Raw genomic sequence first — 15,832 nt, forward strand, 5'->3', positions numbered from 1 at the left:
AATGGCCGGGGATCAAGCGTGACAAAGAGAAAAAAGTTTCGTGGATCCGGGGCTCGGCGATTCGATAAGATAAGAGCCAGCTATGTGCTGTACTGACTACTCGCTGTACCTTGCCTTGCGTGCTACTTTAGTTTTTTGTCCAGTGGGGTCAAGATGTGGTTCCGTTGCATTCCCTTCTACTCGCGATCAGCAAAAGAGTCATCGATTTAAATTGCCAGAGAAGAGAGGAACCTAGTCTTTTCACTATCGATCTACCGAAATTAGCACTTCGTGATCCCCTTGTCCTGATGCTGACCTGGACCACCTAGAGGGAACCCTTTCTCATTTTTTTTTGCTGATGAGACGACTCAGCTCAGGGTCAGGAGTTTTCACAAGAATCCCATCTTCGTCCCTAAAATTCCATGTTTGGAGCGGTGACCCAGCAGGCTCCGCTATCGGAGCTGCCATCTTCCTTGTTTGGTCTCAACAGATTGGCTGTCAGCCAAGAAAGACTTGACACGCGCGTCGCATAATCATTGGCTATTTTGAGAGTCAATTGAAAAACTCAGCTCCCTTGAGTCTAACGCTATACTCTTTTTCGAAGATTTTCCGAATTTAGAACCCAATTGATACCGACACAAGAAGATTGCAATTACTCTGCAACTCTCTCTACCCAGTTGACGCTTGTTGCGTCACCCAAGCGCGCCGCTTCTTGGCCGTTAGCTAAGAAAGCAAAATGTGGAGTTTCTCAACCTCGACGCCCCGCAGCTCTCGGGATAGATACCGTATCCATACCTTCGATTGGTACGGATGATACCGTACCTCCAGCAGAGGTAGCTTGCTTCCCCTCCAACCCCGCGACGCGCTTTGAAGTATGATGCGACTCAAATAGAGGGGCAGTTTAGCTGGGAAGTAGCCTTTACATCATGCTTCACAGGGTCACTTTGAGCCGAACAAAACACGAAGCTGTGTAAAACCTTTAATTAAAATATACATTGTGTAATATTTTCTGCTCTACACAGTATTCCAATTTCTATAACTGCGGGAGCAATTCCAGTTTTTGGCAACTAGAAACACCTCAACTGCCATCTGATCCCAGGCAGTATGGCCGACGCAGAGCAGCCAGAAGCTGGGCCCAGCGAGCCCCAGGGACGCGAGGTGGTATACTGCGGAGGTATAGTAGCCGCATGTTCTCAAAAGAACGTTCATTGCCGCACTTAATACTGATAATTTTGCGTAACAGTGTGCTCATTGCCCCCAGAGGTACGCAAGTCCCAAGCTTAGGCTGTTGCAGTTACTCAATTCCTCGATCACGCGACCAGGAGTTCCGAGCTCTAACAATACAGGTAGTACTGCGAATATGGAGGCACTGTTAAGAAATGCCAGGACTGGCTGCAGAAAAACAACCCCGAGATGTACGACAGGATCTGGTCGCCCGAGGCCCTCCAGGCTGCGACCGCCGCATTGTCTGTCGAAGCACAACAACGAGCCGAGAAGGATGCAAAGAAGAAGGCAGCCAAGGCTGAGGCCGCTGAGGCAAAACATGCCGACAAGCTCAAGAAGAGTGTAGTCACTGTCAAGAGGATTGAGCGGAATAAGAGGAAATATGTCACGAGCGTTTCCGGTCTGGAGTCTTTCGGACTTGAGTTGAAGAAGGTATGGTACAGCAACTCCAATCCGGCTGATGGCCAGAAACGTACCTGTACTAAAAAAAAGGTTGGAATGGTAGGTTGCAAAGGACTTTGGAAAGAAGTTCGCAACGGGCTCCTCCGTAACAAAGGTCGCATCTGGCGGCGAGGAGATTGTGGTGCAGGGAGATGTCAGCGACGAGATCAAAGAGTTCATCGTCGAGAAGTACAAGGATGTGCCAGAAGAAAACATCGAGCTGGTCGACGACAAGAAGAACAAGAAGAAGGACGCTGCCACTGCCGCTGGTTAGCGGTTACAGAATATGTTTGACAGAAGGTGGCAATGAAGGTACGATTAGGATGATAAGATTCACGGGATGATGGAACCTCCTTATCCGGCTGAAGGACCAGCAATCGCCAGAGGTCGAAAGCAATGAAAGTCTGAACTGAAAACACATGGACTCGTTCACGTAGGCGGCTTTTTGCCCAAGTGGAATATCCCCTATGATGTGCAGCCACTAGGGCAAGTTTATATAAGTCGGCCAGTCGCCTTTAAGCGGCGACCAGGACACCAGAGATCAAAAACAAAGATTGAAGTGGACGCTTGCGCAGGTCATCATTCTTTTACTGACAAGGCAGAATGTATCAGAAAACCTGCTCAAAGCCAGCACTTATTTGTTCAGCTGCCAACCATTCTGGTCATCCTGTTGGCGATGATACCCATACACCGAACGCTGTAACTCTTGACAAATTTGCAAACGCACATTAATCGACGCCAAAAACTCATATGGCGATGATTGTGCAGATGGAGGATGGAACGCCCTCTCTGTTGTAGTTGTTTGATCACTGACCCATAAACGCCATTTCATGTTCCCAAGACTAACATAACCAGTTTCTCAGAAAACAAGAAAAAATAAATGAATAAAAAAAATAGACCAGAAAAAAACACGCCCATCAGTGCTCTTCACAAGCACTAGAACCACAATCATAACCCGTTTTTTCGACATTTCAAAACATTACTGTCTCCATGTTTGTGATCGTGGCGCTTCGCGCGCATATAAAAAACAGCATTCATGTCCGCTTTCGTAAAACACGGCCGGTACTAGTTGCCGGTGCCGGCGCGGTTGTCTTGGCGACGGGAGCCTTGCGAGTCGTCGCCCCTGCAACGCCTTTCCTGATGGTCCCCATGACAGTCCGCTTGGCTGGTGCAGGAGCGGCCGTCCTAGTCGATGCCTGGGACGCAGTGGTAGCGGGCCTCTTCCTGACCACGGTCGCAGTGCTCCCGTCGCTAGACTCACTGATGCCGCTAACTCTCTGCGCAGTTCTGGATGGCGCAGCAGCGGCACGCGACGCGGTTGTGGCAGTGGTAGCGGCGGTGGCCTTCCTGGTCCTGGTTGTCCCGCCACCAGCAGCCGAGCTGGCGGTAGATGAGGTGGTCGTCTTGCGCGTCGCGGCCGCCCGCGTCGATCGGGCCTTCTCGACCATGTTGCTGAGAAGGTTGTTGTGGGACGGTTTCTTGATAGGAGATGCCGGACGGGCTATAAACGATTTTGCTGGCGATGCTGGGCGGGGCGGTTGCTGTTCTGCTATTACTGACGAAGCCGGCGGCACGCGCTTGCGCGGCACGATGCGCGTGTTGGAGGATGTGGGAGAGAGGACTTGTGATGGGTTGTTAGCTATGTCAGGCGCTGGAGACGCACGAACGCGCTTTTTGGGGCTGTTTGCGTCGACGTTTTCTTTGTTGAAGCCAGCCATTTCGTTGCTAAATTGAACGTCTTGTTAGCTGAGAAGTGTCATCCAAATCGACTGAGAAAAGGAGACGCACCTGAGCCGCTTTGCTGGCCTGCCTGGACCCCTTGGCATGTTCCCAGCTGTTATAGAAGCCTGTGACATGGGTCGCTTAGGTGCAATATCCTTTTCGGGGACTGGCGGTGGGCGCTGAGAAGCCGCCGCCGCCGCCGCGGGTCGGCTTGACGCGTGCTGTGCTGCCAAGTTGCCTCCGCCCATGTATTTCGCTACCAAGTCGCCCATCTTTGCCTTGCGCAGCGCCATCGGGATGCGGTTGACGCGTATTTCGACGCGCGTCCGTAGACCCTGTGCTTGAAGATTATACTGAGCGCGAAGCTTCCTTGCGCGTTCGGTGACTATATGTTGATACTGATCAGTCATAGCCCGACCACGCGTATATGCTAGAAACAGGACCGCCGGAGCAAAACGTACTCTCGAGCTGCAAGTTATCGATCAGAGCCTGCTTTTGGGCCATGGTGATGCCGAGTTTCCTCCTCTTCGCGGGACCCTGGCCGGGAGGAGTCCTCACGGGACTGCCTGCCTTTGTTGGGATCTTTTCTCCTGCAACGGTTCCGGGCGCGTTGTTTTCATCAGCGACTGAGTCTTCCGACTTGCGCTTCCTTGTTCGTGCGGGCGGCATGTTTGTGTTGTGTTGCTGTGTGCGCGTTGATTCGCTTTAAAATTCAAGGCTAGTAGTAGTGAACAGTCGACGTAAACAGTTCTGCGGGATATGGTGTTGGTGGCGGGCGCTGTATTATGCTCGTGATGTTTAATGGCGTGAAGATGGCTGGTAGCAGGAAGTATAGAGCATGGATAGGTAAGAACGGCGGGTTCAATCGTGACGTGCCAGGCGACGAATGTGCGATGGGTCGAAGCTAGGTGGAAGTAAACAAACCGTTCCGAGTGCTAGCCAGGTTTCTGGTTGGCGAATAATTGTGGAGATCTAGTTGTAAAATATGGGGCGAGCACTTACCTGAAGCTTGTCCACAGTACCGCCCGGACAAGGTACGTACCTGCAGGCTGAACTCGCCTTACGCAAGAAGCCAAAAGCTCCAAGCTTCAACATCCATCGCTCCATCCATTCAAAGGAACCGGGATCAAAGAACAGTCGTATCTGCTCACGTAGGGTCATATACGATTTATTGCACGAATTAAAGCCGCATCTGTCTCATCGGCATTACTCTCGGAGCCTGCGAACCCACCAACAGTACCGAAGACGGCCCCTTTGGCCACCCACTACCGCCCACAATGCCTCTCGAAGCCGTAATGATCATTGTGGACAACAGCGAAAGCAGCCGCAACGGAGACTACACACCAACCCGATTCGATGCCCAAGCCGACGCAGTCAATGTTCTCTTTCAGCATGTCACTAATGGCAACCCTGAGTCCTCAGTCGGTCTGATGAGCATGGGTGGCAAGGATCCCGAGGTTCTGGTCACATTGACGTCGGACCAGGGCAAGATCCTTGAGGGCCTTCACCGGACCAAGAAGAAGGTGTCCGGATCATCTCATCTCGCAACAGCAATTCAGGTCGCAAGCGTAAGTTAGGCTCATTATCTACGCGACGTTTGATGGAGCCTGAGAGATGGCGGGGCAAACGTAGTAGTAAGTAAGCTTGAGGTCCAAGCTAACGACCATCATGCTTCGCAAAACAGCTCGCCCTCAAGCACCGACAAAACACCACGCAGCGCACTCGCATAGTGGCATTTGTCTGCTCGCCCGTATCCGACGAGCAAAAGGCGCTGGTGCAGCTGGCGGGCAAGCTCAAGAAGAACAACGTGACGGTTGACTTTGTGCTCTTTGGCGACCTGGATGACGACACGACTAAGAAGCTCGAGGCCTTCAACGCCAAGGTCAAGAACAACGAGGGTAACAGCCACCTGGTGGTCATCCCGCCCTCTGGCAACCTGCTGTCGGATCAGCTGATCGCGACGCCCATCTTTGGTGAGGGTGCCGGTTCGTCGGCAGCCGCCAACGGTGGCGGCGGCGGCGGCGGCGGCGACTTTGGCGATCTCGAGTTTGACCCGGCGACCGACCCAGAGCTGGCGCTCGCTTTGCGGATGAGTCTGGAGGAGGAGAACGCGAGAAAGGAGAAGGAGGCCAAAAAAGAGGCCGAGCAGGCGAAGAAACAGGGCCTGGAGAGCGTCGAGGAGCAGGATGAGTCGGCGCCGTTGCTGGATAAGAGTGGGGGACCAAGCGGGAGCGGGAGCAAAGACAAGAAGAATGATGGCGGGGACAGGATGGACACTTCATAGTAGAGAAGTCGTTCTCGAGGGAATCGTTATGGGATGACTGAGGATGCAACCAGACGCGGCGTTTTTATTGTTATAGACTTTAGATGCTTGTCCTGGCTGCAAGAATCAAGCACGGGCGTTTTCCGTTCCCGGGACATCCCCATAAACAAATACACTTTTCATGATCAGCAGGCAACTGGGGCTTCACTAACTACAAATGCCACTTTAAATGCCTCGCGGCTCTTCAATCATCACACGAAACCCAAACTCGGTCCTCCTCCCTGAAGCGCATTAAGCCAACGCCATGGCGGCCGGACAGTCGCTACCTGTTGTTGATCTCGCGGACGTACGAGTTGAGTTTGCGGTCAAACATGTCGCAGCGGACGGGCATCTCAAGCTGGTAAAAGGGGTTCTTCATGACGTAGTCCGTGTAGAGGTCATAGATGCGGCGGATGGTGACGTCGACGTTGGCCTGGGTCGTGTCGGTAAAGAGCAGGAACTTGATGCCCGTCAGGGTGTTGAAGCACTGCGCGCGAAAGTTCTCCGTCTCCAGGACCTCGAGCCCCGACGGCGGGTCCGGCCTGTTCCCCGGTGCGGGTGGAGGTGCTTTGATCGGGTTCAAGCGGGCTGTGATTGCGTGGATTCTGTGATTTGTGACATGGGCAGGGTGTGAGCCTTAAGAGTATGAGTTTGTGATGGATAAAAGGGGGTGGTGGATGAGAGGGTGGTCACGTGGTTTGGTTGAATTTAAGGGGAAGCAAGCACGTGAGTGGGTAGGTAACGGAAGCTGAGATGAGATGACTAGAGAGGACGCAAGAACATTTGAACGCACCCGTGAAAGGTACCAGCCAGTACAAGGTAGTCGTTCGTCGACAGCTTGTTTAAGCCATCTTCATGGAAGGTTCGGTTGTAGATAAGCCCGCCGGCCTTGTTGATGATAATGAGAGCGAAGACCACCCTGATTAGGCGCATTTGATAGAAGCGGAGCAGGCATGGTGGTCAGTTTCGGTGTACGTTCCTGATCCGGGGTTCGATTCCAAGGAAGCCGAGATAAATTCTTACATTATGGCAGCCTGAGCTCTCAAACTATTTTGCAATGACTCCTGTGCTGGGCAGTGATCATTGGTCTACGCCGCAGTGTGTATATGATCACCAAGGTCAGCAGCTTTAGTAGTCGTCGGGCCGAGTATTGACAGGGTAAATAATACCTGGAGATGTTGACATGAATGCCGCATTGTCACTTTGCGGTTGGCCCCCCTGCTGCTAAAGGGTGTGTGGGGCCGCCTGTGGCTCGGCTTCCTAGCGCAAAGAACCACTGGCAAGCTTCCAGCCAGCGCGCAATTGAAGCTTCCGTCCGGCGCGTGAACCCTGGGTATTTACACCACATCTGCATTTATAACCATCCCACCTTCCAGCAACACGGAGCAGACAAAATAAATACGGCAGAATCTACAATATCTTTGCGCCACGAAAGAAGCAACCACAAAAGAGAACACGAAATCCCACGAACCACCGAGCAATCAACCAGGATGCCTCCCAAAAAGCAGAGCGGCCCAGCCGTGCCCAAGATGATCTCGCGCCCGAAGCCGCCGCCACCGGGCGAGGAGATCGCATCGGACGAGCTCCACCTGGGCGAGTTCGACGGCGTCGAGACCTTGAGCTACTCGGAAGCGGAGCTGGTGCTGGAGGCGCTGGAGAAGAAAAGGCGGAAGGAGAAGCGCTACCATGAGACAGAGTACGTTGGTGGCGCGTTCTTTTGCGGGCGGCAGGAATGAAATAGAGAGAAAAAAAATTAGGGAGAAAAATCACACCATGAGTACAAAAAGGAAGGATGGCTGACGACGCGACGAAACAAACAAATAGGGTTCTTCAAAAGACACGCGATCACCTCTCACTGTTCCGGCGCTTCAAGACGGCCGAGAACGTTCAGGCTGCCGAGCGGCTGCTGTCTGCCAGGCCGGAATTGCACAAGTTTGAGCGTGCTCAGATCGGTATGGATGGCCTTGCTTGCGAGAACCCGAAGATTCCCATCAGAGGAGGCCGTACTAATGCTGCGCTCTAGCTTCACTGGTCCCTGAGAATAGCGACGAGGCCAAGAAGCTTATCCCGTCACTCAAGGATAAGTTTGACGACCATGACCTGGAAGATTTGCTTCAAGAGCTTTCCAAGTTCTGCGATTGATTGCTATCACGAGCTTGGTTTGGCTGGCTTCTTTTCTATTTTTACTGTAGGGCGGACCAGGCGGTTGATACCTGTCTACTCTACTTTTTCATATTGATATTTTCATTCCGGTTTCGTCAATTTTGCATGGCAGGCGTTCTATGGCGCTTCTGGAGATGGCGCAATTCAAAATTGGGGATTTTGACGGCGAGGATTGAGTCTGGTTTGATGGTCTTTTTTTCCCCTTTACCCTTTTGAAACACCAAAAAAAACTAGTCACGTTCTCCCTAGTCTTGGAGAGGAGGGAAAATCAAAGAAACACACAGGCACAAACTCCTTTGCGTCTCTTCAGTCGACCGGACTCAAGCCAGGCCAACTTTCCGCGTGAACACCGACCTGGGCTTCCCTAGGGTTAGCCCGAAGCGTGGAGTGGTGGCCTGGCGAACCCATGCGTTGATTCTCGGCGTTGATCACCGGCGGTCTCAAATATCACCCTTCTTGGCTACCTTACATGTGGGAGGCGAGATTTGCGGCTCTGTAAGGGCTATGGTATTGTCGGTGATTGACCGCCGAGTACTGAACATGCTCGGGTAGCACGCGAGGTAAATGGTAATTGGGGCTGTCTGAGGTCATTCCACAGGCAGAGATAGAGGCAATAAAAGGTGGTGGACTTGGCCCCCGTTGTCCGTGTGACATATTGGTGCCCCTGGGAGTTTGGATTTTCGGCTATCGTGAAGATTTTACTGCCCGCCAGCTCAAGGGACTCGGGCAGCGAGTGCACATTCTGGGTTTGATGGGCAGTGGTCTTCCTGTCCAGGGGTGCGACTGGTATCTTTGCTGGTGGTAACAAAACTGTCTGCCATTGAATTTGTACGTTTGGGAGAGATGGGGCTGACTGGATCTACGTTGTTACCGCGTTGCCATTCAAAAAAATGATGGATGTGGCAGAAAGGGCGACGGTACCGTGAGCCTGGCTTCCCTGGGACTGTAAGTGCGGTTGGGGCTCTGTTCATGATCCGTAACTGGAGTCTGGCAGGGAATGTCCTAGCCTTGTTTGCCGGAGTTGCAGCTTGGTGTCTTTTCAAATTGCAGTCCGTGGAATCGACAGACCTATCTCGACTGGGAGCATAGCCTGGTACGACATTTCCTTGCCTTCGGGTGGACAATAACCTTCGGTCTCCTTCCCGTGTTCTCCCTGCATAAAAATTAAACGAGCCATCCGCGGCTGGATCCTGACTAACTGAGCCTGTGTACAACAGGGGCTCAACGAAAGCGGCGCCCTCCGTAGGTCTCTTGCCAGAGCCCCTGGTCAGCAACTAGGGGTCAAACGTCTACCGGGTCCCCGAATCTGGATCCTCCTTTCGTCGTCGACGACTTTCTCAACAGACGTACCATCACCACGCCAAGCAGAACACAACAATACATGCCAGGGCGGAACCGATAACGACGCCTGCTCTCGTGTCGGGAGACGGGATAGAATCAACATTCGTCTGGTTGGTCGCTGCCGCGACCTGTGTGATGGCTCTGCCGTAGGAAACACTCCTGTGGTCGTTTGCAGGCTGCGTTGAATATGTTCCATCGAGGGAGGAATCTAAATTCTTTCTCTTATGGCCTGTTTGAGAAACCAAAGAGACAAAAATCAGAAGCACCAGCTTGGGAGATACACACTTAGGCCTAAACTGGATAATGGCTCAGAGCGGCTACCCAGGACTTTACGATTGTGCCAGCAGCAGAGGCACGCGAATATCAGTGTAAAACTACAGACTCTCACGCTGCGTCGTATCTCCGGCCATACGCGAGAATGAAAGTGGTGCAAACTCGACAAGCTATTGTTGGATGGCGGGGGCTTCTCCGATGCTGTAAAGGAACGTACGGGTTGGAGTGGTGAGTGGGCGAATAGGGAAAGGCCTTGTGTTTTCTGGAGATTCCACCCGTCGATGGTAAATGCCTGTATACTGTGGCTGTGGGCATGCGTGATTGCAAAAGACTCATTACAGGGGATAAAGTGCTGAGTTACTGTAACAAGCTGCTTAAAGGACATAAACCAACACCTGAATACTGCGCGGGGCAGGTGCAAAGTTGATGGGTCTTACAGTAGCAACATCTGATGCAGGAGCTTCTTTGAGCAAAACAATGAATCAGGATTCCTTTTTTTGATTTATGCTTTTTCTTTATATTACAGAATTCAAGGTCTGCAAGTTCATCCTGAATGTTCCACGCTACTTTGTTGCACAGCTTTGCCAAGGCCAAGTCTGTCTTGTTATTTGGGAATTTCATGGACCAATTTGCTTTGCCAACGGAGACTTGCAGCAGCGCTTGACTGAATTAGCAACCGATGGAATCGCTCCGGCTAGAGTTCCATGCTCGTCTTTCTTACTGCCCCTACGTGGTCGAAAGGCAGCTAGATCTCTCATGCTAGGCACCTACAAAGAAGTCCGGAACAAGACCCCGTGTCCGTCCAAGGAGCATTGACGGCAGTGTCTCTTTACCTGACACTTGACTGCCCCGGTCAAAATAGCGATCAAAGCCTATCGTTTCTTCATTATTTGTCCAGTCTACTTCGACAATGGGTAAATCCACACTGCAGCATGTGCCACCTAAAAGGCCGATGTTTTCAAAGCTGCTGGAAAGACCCAGAGTATTGGTGAGAGGTCCACCATTCTTGGAGAGGACATCTTCAGATGAGCTTTGGTAGGTAGAAGGAGTCCCTGTCCGTCAGATCAATTTATGAAAGGTATTACACTTAGGTAGTGGCATGCGCTTCCTCAACTTGAGAGCTCCATTCATAATCTGCACACGACAGTTCCTAAAAATGTTACAAAGTCTTTGTTGGAATCGCCGTCCAAATCTCCAATATAAAGCTTAAGCTTGCACAAGTGTTCTGGAGTGGGCAGAGATACTTATTGAGGATTGCCACTTTGTTGCTTCAAATTTCATGACTTTCCTGCTATCTATACCTTACAGCTACCAATATCGGGTAAACAGTAACATCAAGCAATTATGCCTTCTTTTTCGAGCGTGGCCATCATCTGCGCCGCAGTAATCCTCGCCGACGGGCTCCGCTCGAGCGCGCCGTGCACCAAGCGTTCAAGCATGTCCCCAGTGCTCAGAGTCTCCCTAATCTTACAGATATGCTCAAGCCAATTTATCATTTTCTTCCTATCCTCCGTCCTTTGGTCCTGAATCTTATAGATGCCCCATTTGACGGCCGGCCCGCCAGGAAGCCGTATACAACCCAGGACGTAGAGCATGACCACGCCAACGGCCCATACGTCCCCCGGAAAGCCGTGAAGCGGTGTTGTGAAGGCTTCCTCGGGGCGCATATATGCCGGCGTACCCCCAGACGAGTGGCTGTGCGGCTCAGAGGTGGTCAGGCCCAAGTCAACAAGGACTGCGCCACGAGCGGGCGAGTAGACGATGTTGGCCGGCTTGATGTCGTTGTGGCACATGCTGAGTCCCGAAAGATATGTTAAGGCCGACGATAGGCCGACGATAATCTTGTGGGCGTCTTGACGGGTGAATGTAGTATTGAGCCCACGCTCGAGGGAACGGGGGAGGGCCTCTAGGTAAAAGGCGAACATTCGGCCGTCCCAGGGTCGAATGACCATAATGTTGGGCTTGAGAGTCAATTTTGGGGCTAAGGTTAAGTATTGTCTTGTCTTTTTTTCTCTGGGTCATTTACTGACATGACGCACAGATTCCATCATCTGTTTCTCTTGTTTCCAACATTCTGCCAATCTAACCAGGTTCTGTGGGTTAAAGCTGTCGTACTGAGTGACCTTGACGACGATGTCCCCGGGTAGTCGAGAATGACGGGCTACAAACACTTTGCTGCCACGTGTGGCGCCTATTTGGCGGACGTGTTTGATTTTGTAATCGAGAGTGTCAGTGCCTTGGGATGATTGGTTGCCTGTGCCGACTTGGTCATTTTGCTTAACCGGCGTGGCTGCCTGAGGCTCCCTGCTACGCACGACGGCAATGTCTTGACCTTCGAGGTCAACCAACGGAGAGGCCAGGGAGCGAATCGTTTTTGGGGTCCAGTCTCCGTCAACTATGGCACGCTCAGCCTCTTCAGTGGTCTTGGTGGTGGTGGACGGGGAAGTAACTTCGACAGGATGCGCGCCTACGGGGGCAACGAGGACTTCCAACATATCGTCGTCACCTCGCCTTCGCTTAAAAGCTGCATCTTGCTCCTGGTCTGGGGCCGCTCTCTTTTTGCCGTCTGGCTGGGACTCTGATGGCTGATACAATGACAAGCTGAAGCGCCTGTGGAGAACCGAAAAGTCGACGAGATGCTGGCTTCGATTGTCCTTTCCCCTAACCAAAATCCTCCATATTCCAGGTGCGATAACCACCAACTTCATATGAGAGATGAGCTCTGAGCGCTGTGGCATGTCCAGAGCTACGAGAGTGATGTAGAAGTCAAGAACGCTACGGAATACACATTCGTCATTGACAGGGTTGTAATATATACTGGCACGAACGTAACTGGGCATAAACCGGGGGTTTGTGGTTGGAAGGTCGTGGAAAGGGACGACGATTGTAAAGTCAACATCACAGGTTCTTTGCACGACACCGAAAGTATTCCAGGAGCCGACTTTGTGTTGAAGACGGACAGCAGCGTCTCTTTCATGGCAACCGATTGTAGTTGCGGAAGCGGCGAGCACAATCCTGGTACCAGGGAGGGAGGAGAGGGAGGCTGCCTCAAGGGCTTGCGTCACTTCATCAACACGGAGATCTGATGGTGAGGAGGGTTCAAGGACATAACGTCCCCTGGGAACCTTGGAGGAGTTTTGTGCCGCATCGGCATCCGTATTTACTGTCGCTTCCTTGTAATCGGCTATTTGCTTGTTTACGCGGTTCCTCAAACCCTTCCTGGCCGGTAAACGACCTAGTCGACGAGCCTGGTGCTTGGCCAGTCATGGTCGAAGTGACAGTGTTGGGTTGAGTGTTGTCGAGATATGATATAGTGATATTTTTATGCATAGAAACAAACCAATGGCACGAAAGGATGCCCCGAAGTGGACGGAGCAAGACTGAATCCGCCCTTGCAGCCTAAGCAAAGACAAAACAGCCGAAGGCTCACAAATATATCCATCTCTGGTTCCAAAATCATTCGCCATCATGATTCCACGCACCAACGGTAGACGTGGTGGGGCTCAACTGTGTTTCCCAACATGAAACTGGATTGGCTGGTACTGTTTTGGGAAGCATCGCGCGCGCCCTCCTGCCTTACCTCAACTCTTTTAACACTCACGATCCCCAGTCAATCACTGACATGACAACCGTCACTTCATAGCGGTCTAATCGCCTACCTACAAAGGACAACAGCCATGGTCAACGAGAAGTGGCCCAAAATGCCGTTCGGCCCATCGCTAGGGACAGACGAAATGAACTGGGCCTGGGTGTACACAGCGCCCAAGACGTTCAACAACCCCAAAAAGCTTTGGTCCGACTACTGGATGCGCTACAAGACCGTCGTAATCTCACTCCAGGGTATGGATTTCTATTTCAAGGACGTCATGGCCGCCGCCCGGGAGTGTGAGACGCGTGACGAGTTGGAGAAGTTTCTCGATGCAAATATGAACAACGTGTCGAAGAACTCGAGAACGCAATCCGCGCAATGGTGTGGTAGCTCAAGGATAGAGACTCTTACGAGGTTTCGGAGGAAATTAGCATCGCTGTGGGTGGCGCTAGCTCAGAACCCTCTTTGGAGAGTTTCGCTCAGATCTTCTATGAAGGCATCCTGCCCGACGCCGGGGCGCGCGGTCCGCCGCCTGCAAACAGAGTTGAGGTCGCTGTCAAGGATGAGGATTTAGAAAATTATCCGAGCCTTGAATCGCAGCGGTCGCCCTTGGAATTTCTTCGTAGCAATTTGGATAGTATTGTGGAAAGAGGCCATGATTTCACCTACACGCGGGACATACACGAGGTTGTCGACGAACATGATGTCCAGCCGGCGTGCAAGAGTTTCCAGATTTTGACGCGAAGCTCCGACGGGAGCTTCGGAAATGAGATAAACTCACCATGTAAATCGTGACTGATAGATAAGGAAGAGATGGGGTTAGCGAAGGAATAATCGGGGCAGTTGAGTTACTCGGTCAGTGTGTTGGTGGGAAGCTCTGGTACGTAAACCCTCTGATCTGACAGCCGTATAAAAGGACGTGATTGAAAGACAAAGCACACGATAATTAAACCTTAATTTTTTGGTCACATTCCAAGATGTGAAGGTAATACATGCTATCTGTAACAGGATTGTTTGTCTTGTGCGTTTGGCGTGCTGCTGGTACCCAACGCCAAAACTGACAAGGTTCGGTATAAGAATGCTCTGGAATGTGTGCAGAGTGACATTTATTACAGAAGAATATGGGGGCGGAGCGCAAATCATACCCTGAAGACATGGCCCAACTTCCCATTTCTTGCTAGAACTCAGTAAACGAAAAAGTTTTCAGCCAAAGGATCTGCCTTCCTCATCTCGTCATTCTTCCTCCTCAGCATCCACTTCAAGAACCAGGCCATGCCCACGACGCCGACGCAGAACGCCGCGCTCGCCACGGTGGCCTTCATGAACCGGGGCGAGTCGGCGTCGGGCCAGAGGTAGGGCGTGTAGACGCTGGCCAGGTTCGCACACGTGTTGGCCATGGCCATGGCGACGGCGCGCTTCTCGTCCGTCTGGCCCAGGGAGCTGCTGGTCCAGCCGATGACGATGTTGGTGACGCCGGCCAGGGAGCCGACGAAGAGCATGATGCCGGCGTAGCGCACGCCGGCGTCGAGCGTGGCGGCGCACATGGCGAACCCCAGCACGGCCACGGCCTCGCACGCCGTGATGTGCCAGGTGCGCTCGTTGGTGCGGCCCGAGTGGTGCGCGACCAGCACGCTGACCGCCATGGCGAGGATGTACGGCGGCGACGTCAGGGCCAGGGCGGCGGTCGGCCCGAAGCCGAGCGTCCGGATCAGCGTCGGGAGGAAGTTGAGGAAGCCGAGCGTCGTCACGTTGAGGTTAGAGAGCAGGCAAAAGGCCCACGTCTTCCAGTCGCGCACCGCCTGCGACAGGCCCTTGACGATCGTCGTCTTGCCGCCGCTGGTGCGGTTCGTCGTGTCCCGCTCGATCCGGTCGTGGGCCAGCTGGCGTTGCTCCGGCGTCAACCAGGGGGTGGTGAGGGGCTTGTTGGGTAGCGTGTAGAAGGCTGGGATGGCGACGGCTAAGGACAGGGCGCCTTGGATTATAAAGAGCCTGTAGTGGTGGGTCGGTGGGTTGGCATGGTGTTAGAAAGCAGTATCCTGGTCTTATTAATCGCCCCCAACAACTGCGGTGTTTAGGGGAGTTGGATAGATAGATGGCTAGGTAGGTGGGCAGGGTAGGTTGCAAGGTTGCTCACCATCTCCACCCAGCGATGCCGGCCCTGCCATCCAGCTGAAAGACTCCTGCTGCAAACGGGCCAGAGATGGCGCTGGCAACAAGATTTCCGGTGAAAAAAATCGAGATCCGGGTTGCTATCTCCTTCCGGGTGTAGAGCGTGCCGAGGAGATAAGTCACGCCGGGGACGAACTAAAGAAAAAAAAGCAGTCAGCGAGTGTTGGATCAAACTGCACGCAGGTTACTTACAGGGGCTTCAAAAACACCGAGGAGGAATCGACAAGCAATCATTGTTTTGTAGTCATGTGCCTTGTAGGTAAGAAGGGTGACCACCGACCACAATGCGTTGAAACCTGTACAGCATCCGACAAAGTTAGTGAATTGGTCAAGGAATGTGTGGTGTGGCCCATGGATCGGTGGTCTATTCTCTTACCTGCCAAGTAGAAGCTTGGCCGTACTCGGCTCAACACCATATTGCTCGGTACTTGCCCGACAAGATATCCTACAAAGAGTACAGAAATGCAGGTGTTGTACTGTGTGCCCCTAAGGTCGAGGTCATCAGCCAGCCCGTCGAGCTTTCCATTGACTATAGCACTTCGGTCGAGAAAGTTGAAGAAGTACATGAGCCATATGGTGGGCTGAGTGTTTGGTTAATCAGTAATGGTTCTAGACGAGATTTGGTTTGT

The 15,832-nt window shown here is 52.5% G+C and overlaps 10 protein-coding genes across 10 annotated transcripts in view; 4 read left to right on the forward strand and 6 right to left on the reverse strand.

Moving 5' to 3' along the window:
* Positions 1 to 1,050: 1,050 nt before the first annotated feature.
* On the forward strand, positions 1,051 to 1,918 carry PpBr36_05343 (uncharacterized protein; the record flags this gene model as incomplete). Its single annotated transcript, XM_029892499.1, has 4 exons — positions 1,051 to 1,153; positions 1,223 to 1,242; positions 1,330 to 1,635; positions 1,709 to 1,918. Coding segments are annotated over 4 exons (639 nt in total), but the record flags the coding sequence as incomplete, so codon positions are not given.
* Positions 1,919 to 2,678: 760 nt separating this feature from the next.
* On the reverse strand, positions 2,679 to 4,035 carry PpBr36_05344 (uncharacterized protein; the record flags this gene model as incomplete). Its single annotated transcript, XM_029892500.1, has 3 exons — positions 2,679 to 3,369; positions 3,433 to 3,751; positions 3,828 to 4,035. The coding sequence occupies 3 exons, from the start codon at positions 4,033 to 4,035 to the stop codon at positions 2,679 to 2,681; spliced, it is 1,218 nt and encodes a 405-aa protein (XP_029749232.1).
* A 608-nt stretch (positions 4,036 to 4,643) lies between these two features.
* On the forward strand, positions 4,644 to 5,650 carry PpBr36_05345 (uncharacterized protein; the record flags this gene model as incomplete). The annotated part of the gene is made up of 2 exons (XM_029892501.1): positions 4,644 to 4,934; positions 5,051 to 5,650. 2 exons carry the CDS (start codon positions 4,644 to 4,646, stop codon positions 5,648 to 5,650), a joined length of 891 nt encoding a protein of 296 aa, XP_029749233.1.
* Positions 5,651 to 5,951: 301 nt separating this feature from the next.
* Positions 5,952 to 6,601, reverse strand: PpBr36_05346 (uncharacterized protein; the record flags this gene model as incomplete). The annotated part of the gene is made up of 2 exons (XM_029892502.1): positions 5,952 to 6,273; positions 6,462 to 6,601. The coding sequence occupies 2 exons, from the start codon at positions 6,599 to 6,601 to the stop codon at positions 5,952 to 5,954; spliced, it is 462 nt and encodes a 153-aa protein (XP_029749230.1).
* A 557-nt stretch (positions 6,602 to 7,158) lies between these two features.
* PpBr36_05347 (uncharacterized protein) lies at positions 7,159 to 7,810 on the forward strand (the record flags this gene model as incomplete). The annotated part of the gene is made up of 3 exons (XM_029892503.1): positions 7,159 to 7,364; positions 7,493 to 7,620; positions 7,692 to 7,810. 3 exons carry the CDS (start codon positions 7,159 to 7,161, stop codon positions 7,808 to 7,810), a joined length of 453 nt encoding a protein of 150 aa, XP_029749231.1.
* A 327-nt stretch (positions 7,811 to 8,137) lies between these two features.
* PpBr36_05348 (uncharacterized protein) lies at positions 8,138 to 8,485 on the reverse strand (the record flags this gene model as incomplete). The annotated part of the gene is made up of 2 exons (XM_029892504.1): positions 8,138 to 8,270; positions 8,301 to 8,485. 2 exons carry the CDS (start codon positions 8,483 to 8,485, stop codon positions 8,138 to 8,140), a joined length of 318 nt encoding a protein of 105 aa, XP_029749224.1.
* A 59-nt stretch (positions 8,486 to 8,544) lies between these two features.
* On the reverse strand, positions 8,545 to 9,184 carry PpBr36_05349 (uncharacterized protein; the record flags this gene model as incomplete). Its single annotated transcript, XM_029892505.1, is given in 2 exon segments — positions 8,545 to 9,105; positions 9,119 to 9,184. The coding sequence occupies 2 exon segments, from the start codon at positions 9,182 to 9,184 to the stop codon at positions 8,545 to 8,547; spliced, it is 627 nt and encodes a 208-aa protein (XP_029749225.1).
* A 1,595-nt stretch (positions 9,185 to 10,779) lies between these two features.
* On the reverse strand, positions 10,780 to 12,183 carry PpBr36_05350 (uncharacterized protein; the record flags this gene model as incomplete). Its single annotated transcript, XM_029892506.1, has 3 exons — positions 10,780 to 11,406; positions 11,533 to 12,055; positions 12,149 to 12,183. The coding sequence occupies 3 exons, from the start codon at positions 12,181 to 12,183 to the stop codon at positions 10,780 to 10,782; spliced, it is 1,185 nt and encodes a 394-aa protein (XP_029750065.1).
* A 939-nt stretch (positions 12,184 to 13,122) lies between these two features.
* On the forward strand, positions 13,123 to 13,829 carry PpBr36_05351 (uncharacterized protein; the record flags this gene model as incomplete). The annotated part of the gene is made up of 2 exons (XM_029892507.1): positions 13,123 to 13,415; positions 13,487 to 13,829. 2 exons carry the CDS (start codon positions 13,123 to 13,125, stop codon positions 13,827 to 13,829), a joined length of 636 nt encoding a protein of 211 aa, XP_029750064.1.
* A 389-nt stretch (positions 13,830 to 14,218) lies between these two features.
* Positions 14,219 to 15,832, reverse strand: part of PpBr36_05352 (uncharacterized protein) — a gene marked incomplete at both ends in the record, with an annotated part of 1,901 nt that continues 287 nt past the window's right edge. The window contains 4 exons of the mRNA XM_029892508.1: positions 14,219 to 15,023; positions 15,169 to 15,338; positions 15,396 to 15,499; positions 15,580 to 15,784. Of these exons, the coding sequence (XP_029750067.1) occupies positions 14,219 to 15,023; positions 15,169 to 15,338; positions 15,396 to 15,499; positions 15,580 to 15,784 (1,284 nt within the window). The remainder of the gene's footprint in view (positions 15,024 to 15,168; positions 15,339 to 15,395; positions 15,500 to 15,579; positions 15,785 to 15,832) is intronic.

Source organism: Pyricularia pennisetigena, chromosome 6 (genome assembly GCF_004337985.1).
Source record: "Pyricularia pennisetigena strain Br36 chromosome 6, whole genome shotgun sequence".
Classification (NCBI taxonomy): Eukaryota; Fungi; Ascomycota; class Sordariomycetes; order Magnaporthales; family Pyriculariaceae; genus Pyricularia; species Pyricularia pennisetigena.